The 20,190-nt window shown below is 41.1% G+C and overlaps 1 protein-coding gene across 3 annotated transcripts in view; it reads right to left on the bottom strand.

The window, feature by feature from the left end:
* The window catches only part of LOC121297162 (breakpoint cluster region protein), a 92,059-nt gene that overhangs the window by 6,659 nt on the left and 65,210 nt on the right, over positions 1–20,190 (bottom strand). For 2 of the 3 annotated variants that reach the window (XM_041223250.1, XM_041223252.1), the window contains 8 exons: positions 11,839–11,960; positions 10,861–11,029; positions 10,146–10,268; positions 9,633–9,708; positions 9,088–9,192; positions 8,375–8,449; positions 7,585–7,682; positions 6,853–6,984 (listed from right to left, as the gene is read on the bottom strand). In XM_041223250.1, the coding sequence (XP_041079184.1) occupies positions 6,853–6,984; positions 7,585–7,682; positions 8,375–8,449; positions 9,088–9,192; positions 9,633–9,708; positions 10,146–10,268; positions 10,861–11,029; positions 11,839–11,960 (900 nt within the window). The remainder of the gene's footprint in view (positions 1–6,852; positions 6,985–7,584; positions 7,683–8,374; positions 8,450–9,087; positions 9,193–9,632; positions 9,709–10,145; positions 10,269–10,860; positions 11,030–11,838; positions 11,961–20,190) is intronic. The other variant, XM_041223251.1, reaches the window with a different exon arrangement.

The raw sequence follows: 20,190 nt of genomic DNA, 5'->3' as shown, positions 1-20,190 counted from the left end.
CAGTGCAGTTGCATTCGCTGGGTTGTACATATCTTGCTATGAAAGGTTTTTAAATTGCTTTCTTGTTTATTTCTCTGGCACACTGCTTCCATCACGAGCCCAGCTGACCTTTTCCATTCTCACTGTCTCTCTCCACAAACAGCATGCTGATCACTATTTATCTTGTGTGATTAGGTGCGCCACATTTCCAACTCCATTACCCAGAGCAAACAGCATCTTTCACAGCAATCAGCTGGAGCCTGCTCATCGCCTCCACGCCCCATCCATTATTAACACTCAGATAACACACGCAGAGACACGTCTTTGGGGGCAAGGTCGACCATACAATATCTGCTGCGGTAATGATAACAAATGAAAATCTGGCGGGAGAAAGGATCTGAAAGCATTTTCTTGTATGGATATACAGTAGTAGCTGGAATGGCTTATCCACTGATCTGAAAACATCAAAAGCTTTGATGTCTGGTTCCACAGACCCGGATCAGCACTAATCAGGGACTACCTTTGTTTACTAAACCAGCCGCGAGCGAGTTTAAAACATGTTTTTGACTGCTGTGTTTAATAAAAGATTTTTACTTCACTGTATGAAAACAGTGCAATATGTTTGCAGTGTGAGGGGGATACCTGGCCATTCTGCTTTGATAACTGCCTCTGATTTATTCAGGCTGGTAGTGTAGTTGAGATAGTTCCTAAACCAAAGTCTGTCAGATCTACAGTTGTGCCCACTGGGGCTGAATCTGACTTGCAACGGGGGGAATGCAAAAGAGCCAGCTGGCTAGTGTTTCGGTATGGTTCATACTCTTCAAGGGAGCATGTGTTTTTAAATTTATTAAAAGAACACATCTGCCTAACAAAATAATTAGCTGTGCAAACTGATTTCAACTTGGATGTTATTTCCCCAGTCAACAAACATACATACACATATGCAAATAAAATATGAACGAATAAATAAATAAAGGGTCATTAAAGTCTTTTAGAATCTGGGAATTTCTGCCTGCTTTCAACCCCTCAGATAATTTGGGATTCCATGACTGTGCAATTTAAATCAACAGCCCAAGTGTTGTAGTAAGAGAGCTTAGCAGATTCATCTCTGTGCCCCACTTAGCTACTGAGATTAACCCAGAAGGAGCTGCCGGTAACCGCTAACCCTCGTCTCAAAGACACATTGCACTACTGGATTTCTCTTCAGTTCTGTCAGGAGATACAAGAGGCTACTTCTAACCTGTACAAAAGCATACCCATTAAAAGAAGCCCCACCAGAGGAGTAATACAGATGTTCACAGCTGCACAACAAAGCCGTCAAATGCTGTCTTGTCTGGCTGTGCCGCAGGGCAAGGGAAAAGCAGACATTCTGCAAAACAGTCATTTTATTAAAAGCTTTTTCCAGCATCTAGATCCGCTACTATTATTAAGTGACAATTGGTACACCTTTATAACACCTCTGAAAATGAACTGTAATCATTAAACGCCAGTCAAATATGTTAGGCTTTAAATACTAGTAACTGTTAAGTGTAAGAATACATTACATATTTGCATATGCACACGAATGATAACCAAATAGCCTAACAGTAGACAAGTTCACACATACTTATTCATAAGGTATTTTAAATGCTTAAGAAATGAAACAGAATCAACTACAGTAAATCAGCTCTCTTTACAGAAGTTTCTTTCACTAGCCCCTGGTTATGGAGTCAGTAATATTATTGTGCATGAAATCAATCAATCAACGGCACATCTCAATCTTTGAGACAGTGGTCCGTACCTTTTGCTTCAGCAGTTTGCTCCGCACGCGACCCCACAGCCTTGCCCCGGTGTAGGAGCGTTTCTTCCCTGAGGGCGGCTCCTCGCCCTCCATGGAGCAGCCTTGCTGAAACTGGCTGCATGTCTCCTCCAGGGAGGGATCTGACACCCGCACTCCTGTCATCCTCCCGGCTCTGTGTCTCCTCAGCAATCCAGGCAGAGAACAATCTCAGAATTACAAACCACGCCCCTAAAGGTGCTCTTTTTAAAACCCAGCTGCGCAGCAAGTCTATTCCAATACCCCATCCACTAGCAGCTATCCTAGTCTTTCAGTCTCGAGTTCATAGCAGATCGACTGTCTCCTTTGTGTGGCATTCCCGATGGTCCGACACTACTTTGTGCCACACACTCCTGATGGGATACAGGGATTTAATGCCCGGACAGTTTAAACCCTGGGATTCCTCTATCCCGATTACCAGCAGCTGGCAGCGCAGAGACTTCCAGCAGCCCGACAGAGTGAACAAGCCCCTTTGAAGAAGCCAGGCTGCATGCTCCTGTTTGCTATGCTGTTTCTTTAGAAGCTTAACCCTTTCTCTAATGCCCTGAGCATCCCCGAACAATGCTTCAACGAGGACGCTCTCCTATTCACACACACACACACACACACACACACACACACACACACACACACACACACACACAGGCTATACTGCAGCGCTGACTGGACACACACACACGTTCAGGCACACAAAGCAAAATTGCTTCTCCTGCGATTGTATCGTGCTAATGATGTCAAAAGTTCAGTACACCAGGAGCTGGAAGTAGATAATTGTATAAACACTGTCTGGATTAGATGAAAATGTAATCATCTATAATGGATCTATAATGTTTTTTTTTTTTTTTTTTTTTTATCTCCAAGCCTGTAAACTGAGGATGGCTCGCATCCTTACGACAAAAGGATAAAACATGGGAACTGTATAAAACATTAATTTATAAGCCTGCTGTTCAGTTATTGCACAGTACATACTGTACCCAATAAATGAGCAAACACATGTATATCAATTTTGGTAACATGTACTCTTATCCGTCATTTTTAACAAAATAAATTTGGTACTTATAACCCATCCATACAACACCTTTCCACAGTATGTATTGTAGGACTCATTTATATTATGAATGATGTCAACCAAAGTAAAACTATTACTGGCTATATATATATATATATATATATATATATATATATATATATATATATATATATATATATAGATATAGATATATATATAGATATATATATATATATATATATATATATATATATATATATATATATATTATATATATATACCTTGCATTATATGTCTAGACACTGCTAGACATTTCTTAAAAATGCCAGTAAATATTTCAATTGGCTTCACAGCTCCGCCTGAATCTTACTAGACTCCTACTGTCTCTCCTGAATGCACATAAAAATTAATTTAGAAAGGCAATCAATTGGCATCATGACCAGACATAATAATACTGGATTGTGAATTTACCAAATAACATCTAAAATAGCACACATAATTAGGAATACAATTTCAAAAATCTAGCCACGTGTCCAGTCAAGTTAAAAATTTGAATTTAATATTATATCTATATATATATTATATATATTATATATTATATCATATATATATATATATATATATATATATGGTAGTACCAGTAGTATATAATAATATCTATATCTTAAAAACAAAAAAACGCCAAAACACATTCTTCATTTGCTCAATAAAATCTAAGCCTCTTAAAAAACAAACAATACCAAAACAATGCTAAATCTTTTCAGTTCTAATACTCTTCAGTCCTGAGTCAAACGCACAGGCTTCCAAATAACTCGTAATCATATTTACTCTTTAATCATCTTAAATTAGTGCCTGCAGCCCTGCAGCAGCGGCACAGATGTGCTGGGAGACACAGGGCTCCTCACAGCAATGAGATGCACAGCTCAGAGCCAGTGGAATAGAGAGCCTCAGTTTCCCATTAAAACCCAGCTTTCTTCCTTGTCTCCACGTCACGTGGCTCTGCCAGCTGTTCAGTTGGATGTATTGTGCCAGAATGCAGTTAAATGCAGGCTAAAAAGGGTAGATAGTCACATAATGAAGCCCAGGACTAGGCAACAGAAAGGGTGAACTCTTTAGAAATGCTCGATGGATTTAAATGCTACTTTAACCTTGGATAATATCTGCACATGTGAGGCTAAAAGGAACTGCTGAGTTTTAAAATGGTTCAGAAGTTTAATATTGTACATTTTTACATGCTAATGTGTTAACTGTGTAAACTGTCGCTAATCCGAATTGGCCTATATTCCAAACCATGCAATCCTAATGAAATGCCTGCTGATAACAGCCCCATCGAGATGGTCCTGTAAGTGGTGTATACAACATTTACAACTGTCTCTGAGTTTTTAATTCAAAGTGTTCATACCTTTTTGATGAAATGTATGCATCAAAAACATAAAACAAAGGCTAGACGTGGCATTTTTTCATATGGGACAGATTGCGATCAGAACTCTGAAGAAATTATTAATCTGAACAGGGTCTGTTCCCAGCTGGGTCAGATTAGCAAGTCTACAGCACCTGCTATTTATCAGTGTTGGTATTGGTTTACATATAGATTACATTGCTGAATGATTCATCATATCATATCACAGCAGTGCAGATTTTACTTTTCTACTGGAATAATATCTTAATTATCTAAGCAGTTTTCTTATGGGACACAGATTGAAAATGATCCTCTCTTAACAATAGGGACTAAAATTGTTAATGTGAAGACTCCTGAATAATAAACATGTTTTGTTAAAAAGCAATTCTCCTCAGGTGCGTCACTCTGACAGCTTCGGGCCCTGCCCTGCGACGCTTCTGCCACCAGCTCTGTCCCCACTGGTAACCGTTGTCATGGAAACCGCGTGCTGCCTCATCAGTCAGCAAGGTTCTGAGCTTCCCTGCAGCCTCCCCATTGAATCAGCCTGCTCAGTGACTACTGTCTAACAGGTTTATTAAGAAGCAGCCAGCTCCTGTAGACACAAGGGTTTGACTAAACCAGGTGCGGACGTATCCCATGCGAAGACATGAACAGCAACCTGAACACTCTCCTCCTATGATCTACAAGGACTGCGTGTTCAAGGCTGTAACAATGTCCATGAAAACTATTATCAAATACATGCAAACAGCCAATCAATTACTAATGCAAGTCGCCATGGCATTTTAACATCTCATCCACATTTCTGACAGGTGCTATTAAGCAAAGTTAACAGCATTAAAAAGCTAGTTTCAAACAATGTCTATGTAAACGGTACTTTGTAAATCTAAGTAAATCAGTACTGAGAATAGGCAATGAGGATGAGTCAAGGTTGAAGCTTCATGCATACCTATAAAACTATCAATAATGCTGAATCTGGAAATACTAAAATAAACTAAATAAATTCCATGACCAAAGAAAAAAAGTCTAAAAAGACACTGAAAAAGACTAAATGTTTCCTACTGAATTTATTCAGTTTATTTTAATATTTCAAAGTTTACCGTAACACCATGAAGTATCCCCACCTTATAATCTCCAATAACGTGCTGCAAGCTACAGTTCTTTTGAAACAAACTGGCAGTTATCTTTTGTGGCTCCTGGGAATGAATATGAACTTACTGTGCACATCCTGATGAGAAAAAAACAACTTCTTACTATTATCTACACTCTAGAGAATTTAAAACTCATAGTTTTCAGCTGACCTCCAGGTTACTGCAGGTTGATTGCAGCATTCCCTTCTCAGCTGGTAGGAGCTCAAGTCTAGACACACGGATCTGAAACATGTACCTCAGGGCTGACGCTGGCTTGCGAACAGGGGCGAGACAAACCAAATAATAAGTTTAATCCCAATAGGGCTATAGTTATCAGTTCGGTCCCTGGATTCTCTAGCTTCAGAAGGGATGTGAAGAACCGTCCACCACTGTGAGCCTGTTGACAGTCTCACTGTGGCAGAGCAGAACCTCTACTGTTGTAAATAGTGTGTGCTTGGGAATGTAAGGATGGCAGGGATGGGGTTAAATCTATCCCTGCCAGCAATCACAGGTGTGGCCATTCCCTAGTTAGGTAACTGGTGCTTCTTTTGTTTAAACCTTTTATTTTGGCCCTCGTACCAGTTTGTTTAGCATTATGGCCCAAGCTGTTACTGGCAGGAACGAGACCAGAGACAGAAAGTTGCAGTTTAAGCACTCAAGTGCACATTTAGTAAACAAACTGATAAACAGGAACAAACAAACTGGCACGAAAGCCAAAAAAAAAAGGTGTAAAGAAAAGAATAATGGTGTGTAGGATGGGCATTAGCCTCCACGACCATGTTGATAAACAATAAAACAGGGCTTCTGCCCTGCCACTCACCCTCAGGGCTTAAAATGGTAGCACAGCACATGGAAAAAAAACCCCAAGAACATGTCTCCTTTACTGATGTGAATGCCAGACACTGCCACTGTAGGATTAATCATGTTGTATTATATTGAGAATTTCTGTAACCGAATTTCAGAAACCACTTTCTTTAAACTATAAGAAACAAAGTGGACAAACAGATGAACATCTGAGCATATAAACTCTTAACACTCCTAATATAAAGGCCCGTTGTGTAAAAAAGCAGTCCTTTTCCATGTTCGTGTTCAGCGAGCAGTCATGTATTGTGTCTCCTGAAAAGAATGACACCTCCAATCCATTATTTTGAATCCATACCATGTTAGAATTGCCATGCCTTTATCCCTTGATGTGGATATTTTGTAGGCACAGTGCCAGAGACACAGTGCTTAGACAGCACTCCCCTGCCCTGTCACCCCTAGACAAGACACTGCATTCATTACAGCTGTATTCAAGAGGAGATTTGCTTGGCAACGCAGAATAATAAGTTCCGTGAAGACAACCGTCCTTAGCCCAGCTCTAGCATTTCCTGTAAACCCATAACCACCAAGCACTGCAGGTGGAAAGAAGACTTCAAGGAAGGAGGAAGCTGGTGTGTATGCAGTGTAAACTACCCTATAGGGACTGTAGACAAACCAGACAGCCAACAAGCTCTGGTTTAGTAACTAAAGAAAGCCTTACCTGGATCTGCCCCTTGCCCATGATTCTGTCTGTGCTCTCGCCGTCCTCTTTGTTGAGTCTGGTTTTGTTGTAGCACTTCTCATAGCACAGTAGCCGCAGGGTCTGAGAGCCTTCCAACTCAATCTCAAACTCCTGGGAAAGGATAAGAAAGCGCAACGGTGAGATGCTCTTCCCTTTGCAGGGCAGTGTTTCAAAGGAATGGGTTTTATTATTCCCAGCTCATGCTTTGCAAACATGGAAAACCTATCACATTTAATCATGCTTGGATTTGTGAAAAAAGGGAGAATTGCATTTCCATTTTGTTTTAAAATGGAAGGGAAAACAAAAAGGCAGGAAATCTTTCCTGTTAAAAATTCAGCAACTGCTGCTGTACTGGGGACCGGCTAGAGTTGGCACATAATTACAAATACTAGAACTAATATATTTCCTACTGGGTGATACTCTATAGAAAAGCCCAGTACAGCTTTACAGCAGTTAGAATCATTTAGGAATATAGACAACTATCACCTTTTACAGTAAAGAGACTCTTCAACCAGCATTGGTGTTTCTTGAACCAGAATGACCAGTGAAAAATAAGAGACCAACCCATACCAAGATAGACCTGTGCTGGCCATTGCTTGGATTTCCAACAGGGGTTATCAAATCAACAGATACATATGAGCAGAAGAGAAACCACTCCTAAAAGCAAGGATCCAGATTGGACGTCCTACAAGCCTAGAATCAAAAACTCACCTCGTTCCAGTTAGGTTCCGTAGTGTCTCTGTACACTCGCGTCTTGGCCTTGTTCACAAAATAACCGAAGGAGTCCACTTCTAATGTGCAGTAAAGATCTGTAAAGGAGAGGCAAGCATTTAGCCACAAGTAAAATTGCAATGTCAAATCAATTTCCTAGCACATTGAAAACAGAGTAATATCCTGAACTGGGGAGGACCAGAAGGGAGATAACCAATTTAACAGTGTAAAAACCAAACCCCCAGCAAATCCTAAAAAGCCTGGCTCTCCTTTTAATTACACTAGAACACAAAGGAATGGTGAAAAGACTCCCAATCCATCTCCTCTAGCATTTGTGCGTTCTAATAAAACACACTGCCAAGGAGTCCTATCAAAAGCACGCTGAACAATGCCAGAGCTGGAATACCACTGCACACGTACAGTTTTAATGAATGCTTCCTGACAGATGTGGTACTAAACTATGCATTGTAAAACAGCTGACAGCAATGAAAAGTTCACTGAATGCCCTGATCGCTGGCTTTGGGGCTGTAAGTGTTGCACAGAAGGGACTATTGATGGAACAGACATTTGCAGACGTGCCATCAATTTATAGTGTGCTTTATAAAAAAATGTATAAGCTTTATGGTTAAGAACATATCACTATGGTATAGCATGTTTAAAACCACAGTAATTACAATGGTACAATTACAATATAACCACAGGATGAACTTCATAATTACAGTGCAATCTCTTGACTGTGCAAATGAGATGCTGGACAATGCAGACAAATGAAACTCTTAGAAACTCTTACTTAAGCTCTGTTTAAGTCCAGAGGCTGAGTGGACAATTACATTCAGGAACCCATACAGTCCAGGGGATTCATCATCTGTGAAGAAACAAACACCACTGTTATTACAGACTAATCCGAACAGTTTACACCTAAGAGCAGCAGCAGAAGGAAGGAAGGACTGTTCCACATATGCACAGAATGTGATAAACTGGTGGTAAAGTATGTGATGCTGGATATACACTGGAGTCAACATGACGGTGTAAACAGCCTTGGGGGGGGGGGGTGACACATTTACTGCACCTCTTATCCCACTCAGACCCTTACTTATAAAATAACATATTTCTGCAACGACTGCTAAGAATAATACCACATCGAATCTTCTACCAGATATGTGTTGTAAACTGGGAGTAAATTGATGATATTTGGGGAACCACTTCACCTGTAGGTTGGATTTTAATCAGCACTAAAATTTTAAGCACTAGTGTATGTACAGTGAAAGTCTTCCATACTTACTTACATTCAGGTATGCACTCTAAATGCCTAACCCCGTGCCCTATTCCTAGCTGAAGGACAAGAGTGCAGATACAGCACACACAGTCAGCAGCAAAGGCTATTTTAATAGAATCAATGAAATGCAAGACAGGATCCTGACTTGCAAAAACCTGAAGGGTATTGCTTTTAATGAGCTGAACTGGCCCCTCCCACACCTCCTGGGACCCGCCCCCACCACCCACCTTCTTTATTGATCGTCAGCGGAATGTTGTGGACCGTCTGCAGCTTCACACACGAGTTAGTCAGCATCTGGAGCTCCACCGAGGTCAGGGAGAAGCTCTTGAAACCTGGAACAGCATTTCAACACACGTGAGGGGCTTTTCTTGAACAGCAGGATATAGAACGGCAAAGGCAAAGGCAGTAAAATACAGTAAAAGGAACGATCTTATTAGAATCATTTAGACAGCGGCAAATATAAATTCCACTATTGTTTAACTCATTATATATTGTACATGTTACAGCCAAAGTCAGCCAATGACGTCAATGACCGGGCGCGGTTGTCAGAGCCCAAGAGCAACAGCCAGTGACAGCATTGGCTGATTTTCTGTCTTTGGTCATGCACTGGCTGATTTCAAGTGCCGATAAATCAACTGTTTGTTCATCACAGTAAATACATTATATGTGTCCTCATTTGTAAAAGCAAGCAGCTTCTAAGAGCACGTATCTGTTACTCATTACTCATTCACCCCAAGCACACTGCCTTGAATAATGCTGCTGTAACACCTACATTTCTTCTGCTGCTCCCGAATCATCTCTCTCCACTCTGCCCGCTCGTAGTCCGAAGAGATCAGGAACATGTAGCTCTGAAATTGAACAGGAAGGGAAAGCTGTTAAAGCCGTCGTGTTCCTTTCAATTCAGAGAGTACTTGTGGGGACACATGATTTTTCATGTGAAACCAATTAGGAAAGAGACCAGAGACACACACACATACGCAAGACTGGCAGGTTAATAGGTATAAACAGGATACTCAAGCACACCATTCTCTATTACAGTATATTACAGGATCAGGGATGGAAATAAGATTCTTATTGCATAGCAGTTTCACCCATTTTTTAGGATCTTGATAAGGTAACAAGCTCAGGTGTGTCTTACTAAACTTACTGTAAAACCAGGAATAGATCAAAGTGCTATGCAACAGAGGTCTTATTTCCATCCCTGATGATAACAGTCAGCTTACAGCAGGCAAGCTTAACAGCTAACTCTTTTAAATGAAGGTGCGTCAGTAAGAGGAGACGTCACCTTGCCGTTCCTGTTGTGCACTTTGAAAGCCATGTTGGGAGACATCAGCAGCAGCAGCGACTCCTGTTCGGACAGCTTCTTTTTCAACCTCTCGATCACCTTACTGCCTTTGTTAGCTCTCTGCTGGCACAACAACAAAAGGAGGGGGTCGGTGTTAACCAGCTACTATCAGCACAGCAGTCTTGCATGCAGTCATGTGCAAAATGTATTAGAATATCTCAAGATTGGTCATTTATATCCTTCATATACCAACCTACCTACATGAAAACCTCCTTAATTGCATGTGTGGCCTATTAAAGTAATTCATTAAATTCTACAATCATTAATTTGACTATTTTGACAATTTTCCAAGATTTTTAGTTCCAATGATTTTATTGCACATGCACAACAAAAAAATATTTTCAATGGACGACTTGAGATTTGCATACAGATCTCAATGCAACAATGGTAAAAGCAATCTGTGTGTCCCAGTCCATTAAAAAAAAAAAAGATTTCCCAGCATTATTGGGGCAAGTTCCAAGAGTTTAACAAACTGCAATTGAGTGAAGTGACTCCTTTTGACCGTGGTGCATTTCCCTGCAGTCACAGATCACCCCCGGACTGCAGGCAGGTATAGAATCCTGTGTGTGTGCATGTGTGTGTGTTTCTGTGTCTGGGTCTGCGTGCATGTGCCAGTGTAGTGTAGATACCCCATGTAAGCAGTGCAGTGCCGTACCTTCTCTCTCTGGATCTCATTCTTGATCTGGGAGATCTTGATCTTCATGGCGTCGATCTCCTCATCGGGGACCTGCGGGATGCTGGGGGAGCAGTCCGACTCGTCTATCATCTGGAAGGTGAGGTCTGACAGCGGGATGTACCATTTACAGTCATACTGCTGACTCTTCCTGCAACGCCAACAGGCATGTTAGAATGCGAGCACGTCTCAGTTTACTGCTACAGTACAGATCGTTTAGACAGAGCACAGATCAGGGCTTCCCAAACCTTTACCAGAGGACCACCTGCTCAGCTGCGTTAGGTACTGCAGCCCACTATTAGCAATTTTTTCTGTAACACTGTAAATAAACTTCATCTAAATTATTATTTTTTCATTTGAACCTTATTTTTTTTTATATATATATATATATATATATATATATATATATATATATATATATATATATATATATATATATATATATATATATATAGATGTGTGCTCCCGTGGCCCACGGGTGCCATATATCAAAACTAAAAAGTGAGTGCACTAATTAAGTGTATTAGTATTTTAGTACATTCTTTACTGCTTTGTAAATGCTGGTTATAAAATGACATCAAGCATCCACACAAACTCGCATTTTAATATTCTTCATTTCAGGAGAAATATATATTAAAATATATAAACAAATAAAAAAGTAATTATCTAATAAATGCAAAATATGTTATTGTAGAATAGTTCAAATGCAGCAATCGTCCAAGCATTACCAGATACTACAGATCTGTAATCAAACTCATAATGTGATATTTTCTTAAACATCTTTTAATGCAGACCTGTTGAGTTTTTCTTAGTGGGCATGCATAGTGATTCATATAATAACCACCTGCTTCTATATTCTTAGGCAACCATAAACTCCAGCCCAAGGGGAAAGAGTTAATCCAAGCAGCAGGATTTAATAAAAGGTGGTTATTTCATAGGGAGCGCTTCCCGCTCTCTTACCCTCCAACCTGTTTCTTGAGCTTGGTGCAGAGCAGCAGGTCAGTGAAGAGAAAGACATGCCGCAGTTTACGAGCGCCTTCCACCAACTCCACCATGAAACGATCCTTCAGAAGCTGCCGGTTCTGCAGAGGAAAGGACATCACATTCAAACACTCCACAAGAGATAAACAGCACTAACGTACTCTATCAAAGCTTTCATATACTGCTATTGTTACAAGAACTCAACAGCGTGGCGATTTGGTTTACAACGGTTTTAAAAGGGCCATACACCTGAAGTTACAGTCAGATAGCTTTGTGTAATATACCTGTCAGGTATATAAACCTGTAGTTTAAAGACAAGCCACAAGAGGGCAGTGTGCACAAGAGCAAAGATAGATCCTAAACATGATATAACACTTTGTGCCAGCCAGAGGGAGCTGCTGAGCATCAGTCCACTATCGATGGGGTAAAGTATGACCTGGTACCCAGAGGAATAGGCGCCCTGCACAGAAACAAAACAGCAGCTAAGAAACAGAAATGGAAAAACAAAACAAAAAGGTCTCGCACTGTCATATCTTGTGACAAAATTGTATTACTGACGCATGAACTGACTCAAACGGCCAACCCTGTGCATTCTGAAATCAGTGCAGTGGCGTGCAAGCCTGATCAAGCAGCTGAGGCCAGTCTCCAGGGAGAAGCAGAAGAGAGCACAGAACAGCCATGGCAAGGTGGCGACAGTGAAGTCATCATTGGCTGCATCCACCACAAGAGGAGGTAATGGGCCGCTCTGGGCCCGTGCCCAATTAAAATCCCTCAGGACACTCAGACGCTTGGAAAATGACTGCCAGGCTGAAGATCTGTGCATACAAGTTGATGTTGTTTTTAGCGTTGATGTCTATCAGGGGTCAGTAAGGATGAGGTCAAGCGAGCAGGATCTGAAGACAGCAGTCAGTCACTAGCTGTAAGATGTGAGCCTTTGGGAGATTGCACATATCAAATGCATTTGTTTTTTTTTTTCCCTAGCTCTCCGATAGGCCAAGATGACCACAAACATTTTGAAACACCTGCCATAAGAGAGGGGGTAGGGCCATTGTGGGCAGCCAGGACGGTACAGAACTGAACAGCCTGCAGGGCATTGAAATTATTCTGGGCAAACCCATCTGCAATGATTACAGTCTGAATCGTCACTATCTTAATACTGTTCCTCAGCAACCATTGTTAATTAGAGGAGCCTCTGATAAAGAACCGTCAGCCAACCATGCACCACCTATCACCCCTTTAATGAAGTCTGATCTGCTGTCTTACTGGACTAACAATAGCAGCTTTCACAGTACATCCTACACAAAGGATCAAGTGAATCAGTTAGGTAAGAGAAAGCCAGTTTTAAACAAAAGTGTTAACTGCATATCCAGGAAGGAAGGAATAATTAAGGAATAACACATTGAAATTGAGTCTGATGATTATTGTTATCTAGGTTTCTGGTGTAAAACAAACAGCAAGCGAGGATAGGGACAGGTTACAGCCATGCCTGGCAGGGCATGTCAACCACAGTGTTGTGAATTCTTTCTTGACTCAACTGGTGGTATAGTCTCATTTTGAAATATCCTAATGCCACTATAGCGTTATTACAGCATCCTGTGAATAATGCTATACAGCAGCATGATCCGGTAATCGAATCACACGCAGCTAACCAAAGCAGTTACCCAGAAAACATTTCTCCATCAGAAAACTAGAATACTGCTCACAGAACCGTGACTATTACAGATTAAAAATCAGTTTCTTGCCTGGACCCTCTCTTGTATACATATATAATAGGTTTCTATTTGACTAGACCAGTTTCTTAATGGATAACGCCACTATACTTTAACACTAGCTTTTTCTTTTTAATTGTCATCTTATTAAAAATGGAATGCCTGCTGTTACCTGTACCAAAGATACAAAATCGAGGAATCCATGTACAGTGCGTTTGTGTGTGTGTGTGTGTGTCTGCCTACTACCAGCATGTCTGTCTGCCTTGTATTATTTATATAACTCCCAAGTGCAGTGTACATTTTGAATCATTGTGCTTATTTTCAGGACAACCCTGTAACCTCACAGCTTTCCTTAATGAGTGTAATTTGTTTACTTCCTGTGGTCAGTCAGTGGGCGGAGGTGCCCACACTGTTTACACTGGCCCTGGACCCTGGTACATTTTTTTTATATATTTTACACAAGGAGCCTTCAGTCCTGCCCAGGCCATTAGGCAATTGGGAAGTGGTGCTGTTAGATAAAGCAGGCTATGTAGACTTTCTGTTCCAAGTACTGACCTTGTGATTCTTTAGTGAAAGCTATGTGAAACTACTGAAATGCAGAGGGGGTAAGCATCATTTCCATTATAGTAAGCAGCTCATTCCTGAGCAGAAAGAAGTCTGTGCACAGTGTAACAGCCCTACTTAGACACTGAAGATGCTGACCAGAGGAGGCTGGCATGTGTCTGACCCCTGGTTCCCTTCACATTGCTGCTGCTACACTCTCCAGTGATGTCATCAGACACTGTGAGCCATGAGTCATGTGGCAGACCAGTAAACCTGGCTGGATCATTCCTCAAGCCTAAAGTGCATCGATAACCTCTTTTGGTGGTCATCTGCTCCTCCTCATTCAAGCAACTGACACGGTACTCAATTGACTGCCAAAGAACCTCAACACAGAGTCAGCAATTATCATTTATATATTCCCAGGAAGAACACCTTGTCTTCAGTGCATCACACACAAGTGTACAGCCTGGCTTCCCCATGTCACAGGTCGTGGTGCACACAGGCCTTGTCAAGGGCTAGAGAACTGGGAGATGAAACCATAATCCAGGCTTTAATTTGTAACACTGCTAAGCCCAGGAGCTCTGGGCTATATTGGTATGTACTGTATCTGTGATGTTGCCTGGATGTTGTAGTCTATGGGCTGCTCAAGGGACTGTCTGAGAAGACTAATTCATTTGTTTTTGCAGCTGCTTTGAACCAGCCTGCCTACTTCTTCAGCACCTCCCAAATCCATTCTATCTTGAGTAAACATCATTAGTGCCCACAAAGTCTTGCTGTTGGCATAATGGGCTGTCTGGGAGAATAGTATAATCTAGTTACAAAACTTGAGTCCTCAGTAATATATCTAGCCATATACAGAAATCAAACCAGAGACTTCACGAATATGAGCTTCAAATGGAATTTTAACTACCTATTCCCCTTACTATGCTATGGTGTTTGCTATCATTGAACTCTGCCAGCCCCACCTACTCTCCTAGTCTGCATAACTGTAGAGTAGGTGGAGCTGACAATTGAAAAGTCTAATTGTCACATGATCTGAATGGAACAAGGAAGGCTGTTCAGTACCAGATCTTACAATAACATAATATGGGAACAAGAGAACCCAGAACCACTAGACTGTATTCAAACCACTAGCTAAGTAGATTGACAACTTAACATTTGCTGCTGAATGGACAATAACACTCATTCGCTGGTAGAATCTGGCATCTTCATTAAAAGTAAAACAGTTTTTATAATACTCTGCCATTCAGCCTGCTTCCTCAGGATCCTACACAGTAGTTATTAGTTTTTATTTTGGCATGTGTTGATGGATGTGTGAAAAAGATTGGGGCTCACGCACCACTACCAAATTGTGTAGAACAATCCTGCTTGATTAAATTGGACCGTCGTGAGGTAAGCAGCAGAGATTGATGATGACCAGAGTCAGATTTCCAGCAAGAATGTTGCTGAGCAGCGGTCAAACCTCCCAGTGATGAATCAGTGGCAACAGGTTCATGACTGCGGTGGAAAAAATGATTTCCCTTGACAGTTCTGGAGCTGATTAGTGGACAAGGAGAGGAGATCCGGCATTCCCCCACAGTGTGAGTCAGCGAGACACTTAGAACTCCTCTACACTACCGTCTCCTTATAGAATACAAAATAACATTTAACATTTTTACTTTTTTTTTTTAATAAAATGTAGTCGTCGCCAATGATTTATACCCAGTTTTCTCCCCAATTCGGAATGCCCAATTATTATTTTTATCCCGGCTCACCGCTGGCAAACGGCGACAGACACACGCGTCCTCCGGAACATGTCCTGCCAAGCCGTCTTTTTTCACACTGCAGGTCAACAGCAAAGCCATCAGACCCATTGTGCCGGAGGACAACACGCATCCGAGTGACTTCTACAGCAGACCCGCAGGCGCCCTGTCGGCCACAGGAGTCGCTGGTGCGCGGTGAACCGAGGATTATCCTGCCGACCTGAGCCCTCCCCACCCAGGTGGCGCTCAGCCAATTGTGCGCCGCCCCCTGGGAACTGGCAACAATCGCCGATGGCATAAGCTGGACTCAAACCAGCGATCTCCAGGCTATAGGGCGCAGCCCCCAACATATTTAACATTTTTACATGCGACGACTAAACTACTTGTTGTGTTTGGTTGCTGGGAAGCTACAGATTTCTAACCAGCAGGTGGGTGTGTCCCAGCTGAGAGTCTAGCAATAAAAGGGGTCAGCTGGCACAGCTCCACGCTGTGGCCGAGGACAGGATCCTCTATGTTACCCGGACAACGACCCTGTGTTGATCAGGGTTTTGTTATTATTCAGAGTAGGGATTCATTTAGGGATTCTGAAGTCACAGAATTAAGGATTGTGTCAAAAGAACCTCGTAGAAAAGAGAAGCAGCAGTCACCAATTTAACAGCACCTTTTATTTTATAGTCTGTTTTCACAGTGTTTTATTTTGCATTTTTGTATCCTTGTTTATTTTAGTATTGTTGCCCAGCCCATACCATTGTTGGTACCAGCCCGTAGTTATTTAAATCGCCATGTAAATAAATCCTGAGCATTTTAATGAGCACTTCCTGTGTGTCTCCCAATCTGTCAGCGGATAACCCACACCCCCTATCTTAGGCCTCTATTATTTAAGCAAAATATAACTGCAGACAAAATAGCTGTTTGTTCTGTCCTACCTGCAGACAAAAACAAGTGTTTATTTTTAATTGCTAATGAAATCACCGGTTGGCTATCCGTCTGTCACACCTACTCCAGACTTCGTTACGTTATCCGGTTTCGGTGAAGGAACCAAAGGCAACGGAAGAGCTATCAGCTGATCCCAGGGCCAATGGGCAAATGGTAAGGCATTAGATGGGTGTGTTGAGTCCTCAACCCTGAGTCAGCCTGGGTATTGGCATTTCTTGATCTACAAGCTTCCTCTGATCAGAAGGATAAGAGGCTCCATTCAGCATTCCCTTCACAGCGAGCTCTCTCCCCGGGAGACTCTGCTGGTTACTCGGTCAGACTCTTGCCACTCTGACTTCCCCGGGCAGCCAGGGACTGATAATGATCCAGGATGATTCTCTTTCATTTGCAGCGTTTTTTTTTTCTTTTTTTCTAGAGAACAAAAGCTCAAGATGAAAAACTTCAAACGCAAAACTAGAGCCCTGCTTTGAACCTGACACAAGTAAGCTCTCATCTTTCAGACAAGGACGTTTGGATAAATGTAAAACAGGCAATAGATTAAATGTTTACATTTTCTGTCGTTTACTGTTTAAATCATCATACACATTGGTTAAGTGTTTGTTTCCATCTTTATATTTTACTTTTGTATTTATTTTTAAATTTGTACATAGATTTTCACACACAGCATTCAATATTAGTGGTTTATGATGCACCAAGACTCATATTGTCATGGGTGTTGTTTTTTATTTTACCGTTTAACCCCTTAAACTTTTACAGCCTAAGATAAACACACTTAACTAAGGGAGTCTTCAAATTAAGCTACTGTATATCTGGTTGGGATATTTTGGCAGCTGCCTAAAGCAATGGAAAAAAAAAAAAACAGTGTCCTGACCTCAAAGCATCTGGTAACATGACCACCATAAGGCAGCCATATCAGGTCAAAGGTTAAAGTGATGTGCAGAACTGCATTTTTCCTGAGGAATTTCCATAACACAGACAATATTAAGTTGACATCTCAAACGGCTTTAGAGATACGAACCGTTCAAGAAGCAGGGATGCTTAATAACTGTTTTAAACCATCAATCACATCCGTTTGCTTTTATAACAATAACTGTTGCTGAACTACAGATCAAAAAATACACTTTTACATCAGAGTACAAATCAAAAAATACACTTTTACATCAGACTGTCGGCTCCCCCATTTTATCAGATTTTTCACAAGCTCCTTTTATCTTTCATTGTTTAATATTTGATGACTCATAAAAATTAAATAAATAAATAAATAAATAAAATAAAGTGCTGCCTCAGTTTTATAAGCCTCTTAATAAACACAGCCTCTTAATAAACATGAAGAGCTCTATTAGGACTGTTCATGGTGATACGGGATATCACTTAGCGATACAGAGCCTACCCCTGAAACAGAGAGATGAATAATGAATAAAGGCAATCAGTGGGAGCGGGGCTATTTATTAGAACAAACAATGCATTATGCATAAAGGCCTATCAATTAGGAGATGCATGCCACCTGCCACCCCTCACTCAGGAGGGGGAGTCTCACTTAAAAATCTGTATGCCAGGTTCTTACAAGACTCTCAGTGGACACTGTAGTTCTTGGGCTTCTGGTAAACCATGCGCACAAACAAAATGTAAAATGTTTTACTGCCATTTAATGAGTCATTATATTTCTTCCTTTTTTAATATTTCCTGATCTTTTTATAGTGTTTGCGATCATTCTTATTGTAACGTTGTAATGTGTGTTGATTATGACTGGAGGAGCTGCTCTTCAGTTCAGAGACGTACGCAATGCCAGAAATGTGTCGTTTCTGTGACCTATAAAACAGAAGAGAAACTCCCGGACTCAGGTGAAAGCACCTTAACAGGGACTTATCAAGTAAGCAAGAACATTGCATTTGAAGCAAACTCCAAATGGAGTGATGGATGAAACGCAGCACAGATTAAAGATCTCATTGCATGGTCACTAAAAATAGCAGAATTGTTGGGGAGAGAAAACAGTGGCAAATTCAAATGCCGCCACCCTGATAACACAGCGTGGAGTGCGGTGCTGTAATTAACTTTGGTTATTCAAAGCAACTAATCAATTAAGTGCGATGCTGGCTGCATAAACAATCACTTCAAGAGTAGGGCTTGTCTGCTTCCTAATCAAACTGTATTTCAATATTGTTGCAGTGTCACATATTCTTCCTGCACATCTTTTTCTCAAATTTGTATCAAATGGAGTCAGTACATGCCAATGGTGTCCAATAGGTGCCCTATTATAAGAGTGCACTGGTGGCTGGCACGTGTTTGCTTGTTTCATACACATCAGTAAATATAGCCAGTCACATTTAATGGTGAATTACCGGCGTCCATAAAATGTGGATGCCGAAACGCATTGCCAATATAACCCCTCTTAATCAAGCACCCGTATTCTATTAAAAACAAGGCATTTTAAACAGCTGCTTAAGGCACTATTACCTTATTAACTTAGGTTTTACATTCTCAGAGTTAATAAATCCCACATCGTCATTCATTTTGAGGTAAAGACAGGTCTGATTAAATTTAATTATTTGTCATTGTAGCTAGGAGAAAAGGTCAAAATCTAATTCTCTATATATATTCCTAGCCATAACCATTCAATAATGATATTCTTATGGGAAATTAATTTGACAGGATCAATTTGGGGTATAGAACACTATTAAAGCCAAAACAAACATGTTTTAAGGGCCTGTTTCTAATGCCCTAGACATTTCTTATGTTACTTCTTGGTCCTTTTTAATCTTTGTTGGTTTGCTTTAAAATAAAACTGTGATGGATATTTATACATTGCTGTTCTATAGCAACAAATCAGGTAAACGCTCAATTGTACACCTGGTGCAGCTGGTGTATAAGGGGTGTTGGGGCAGCGCCCCACCAGCCTGAATTCAATGATAATTCGCTGCTTTGTCACTAGCCACTAGTCACTTTTGTCACTTTGTAATGAGCACGTGCAGTAAGGACCTTGAGCGGTTTCCCAGCTGTCCCTGTAGCACATGCACAGCAGTGATTCCTGAGCTCTGTGTTGAATGGCAATGCTCGTGTGTGTTCAGTGCTCCATGGGGCGTGTTATCTGTCGTCCAAGCGCAGTGCTTTGCAGGTAAAACAGCCATGAGCAGGCGAGTACAGTTTCATTTAAGATATAAGATGATGCTTGTACACAGACTTGTCAGTTACATATTGTGCTGTATTAAAATTCCTGATTGTATAATGTTAATTGTGATATATAATGTGGGTGTGGGTGTGAAACAGAGAAACGTTATCATGTTACTTCAGATTTCTTGACCATTTTCCCCAATTTGTAATTACTGTATGCGCGTAGCAAACTTTTTATATTAACACCCCACACGTCTCAGAATTCACCAGGCACTGCTGCACCCGGAGCTCAC

This window comes from Polyodon spathula, chromosome 22, assembly GCF_017654505.1.
Source record: "Polyodon spathula isolate WHYD16114869_AA chromosome 22, ASM1765450v1, whole genome shotgun sequence".
In the NCBI taxonomy this organism is placed as follows: Eukaryota; Metazoa; Chordata; class Actinopteri; order Acipenseriformes; family Polyodontidae; genus Polyodon; species Polyodon spathula.
Note: the sequence above shows the minus strand (reverse complement) of the source record. Positions and strands in the feature narration are given on the sequence as shown.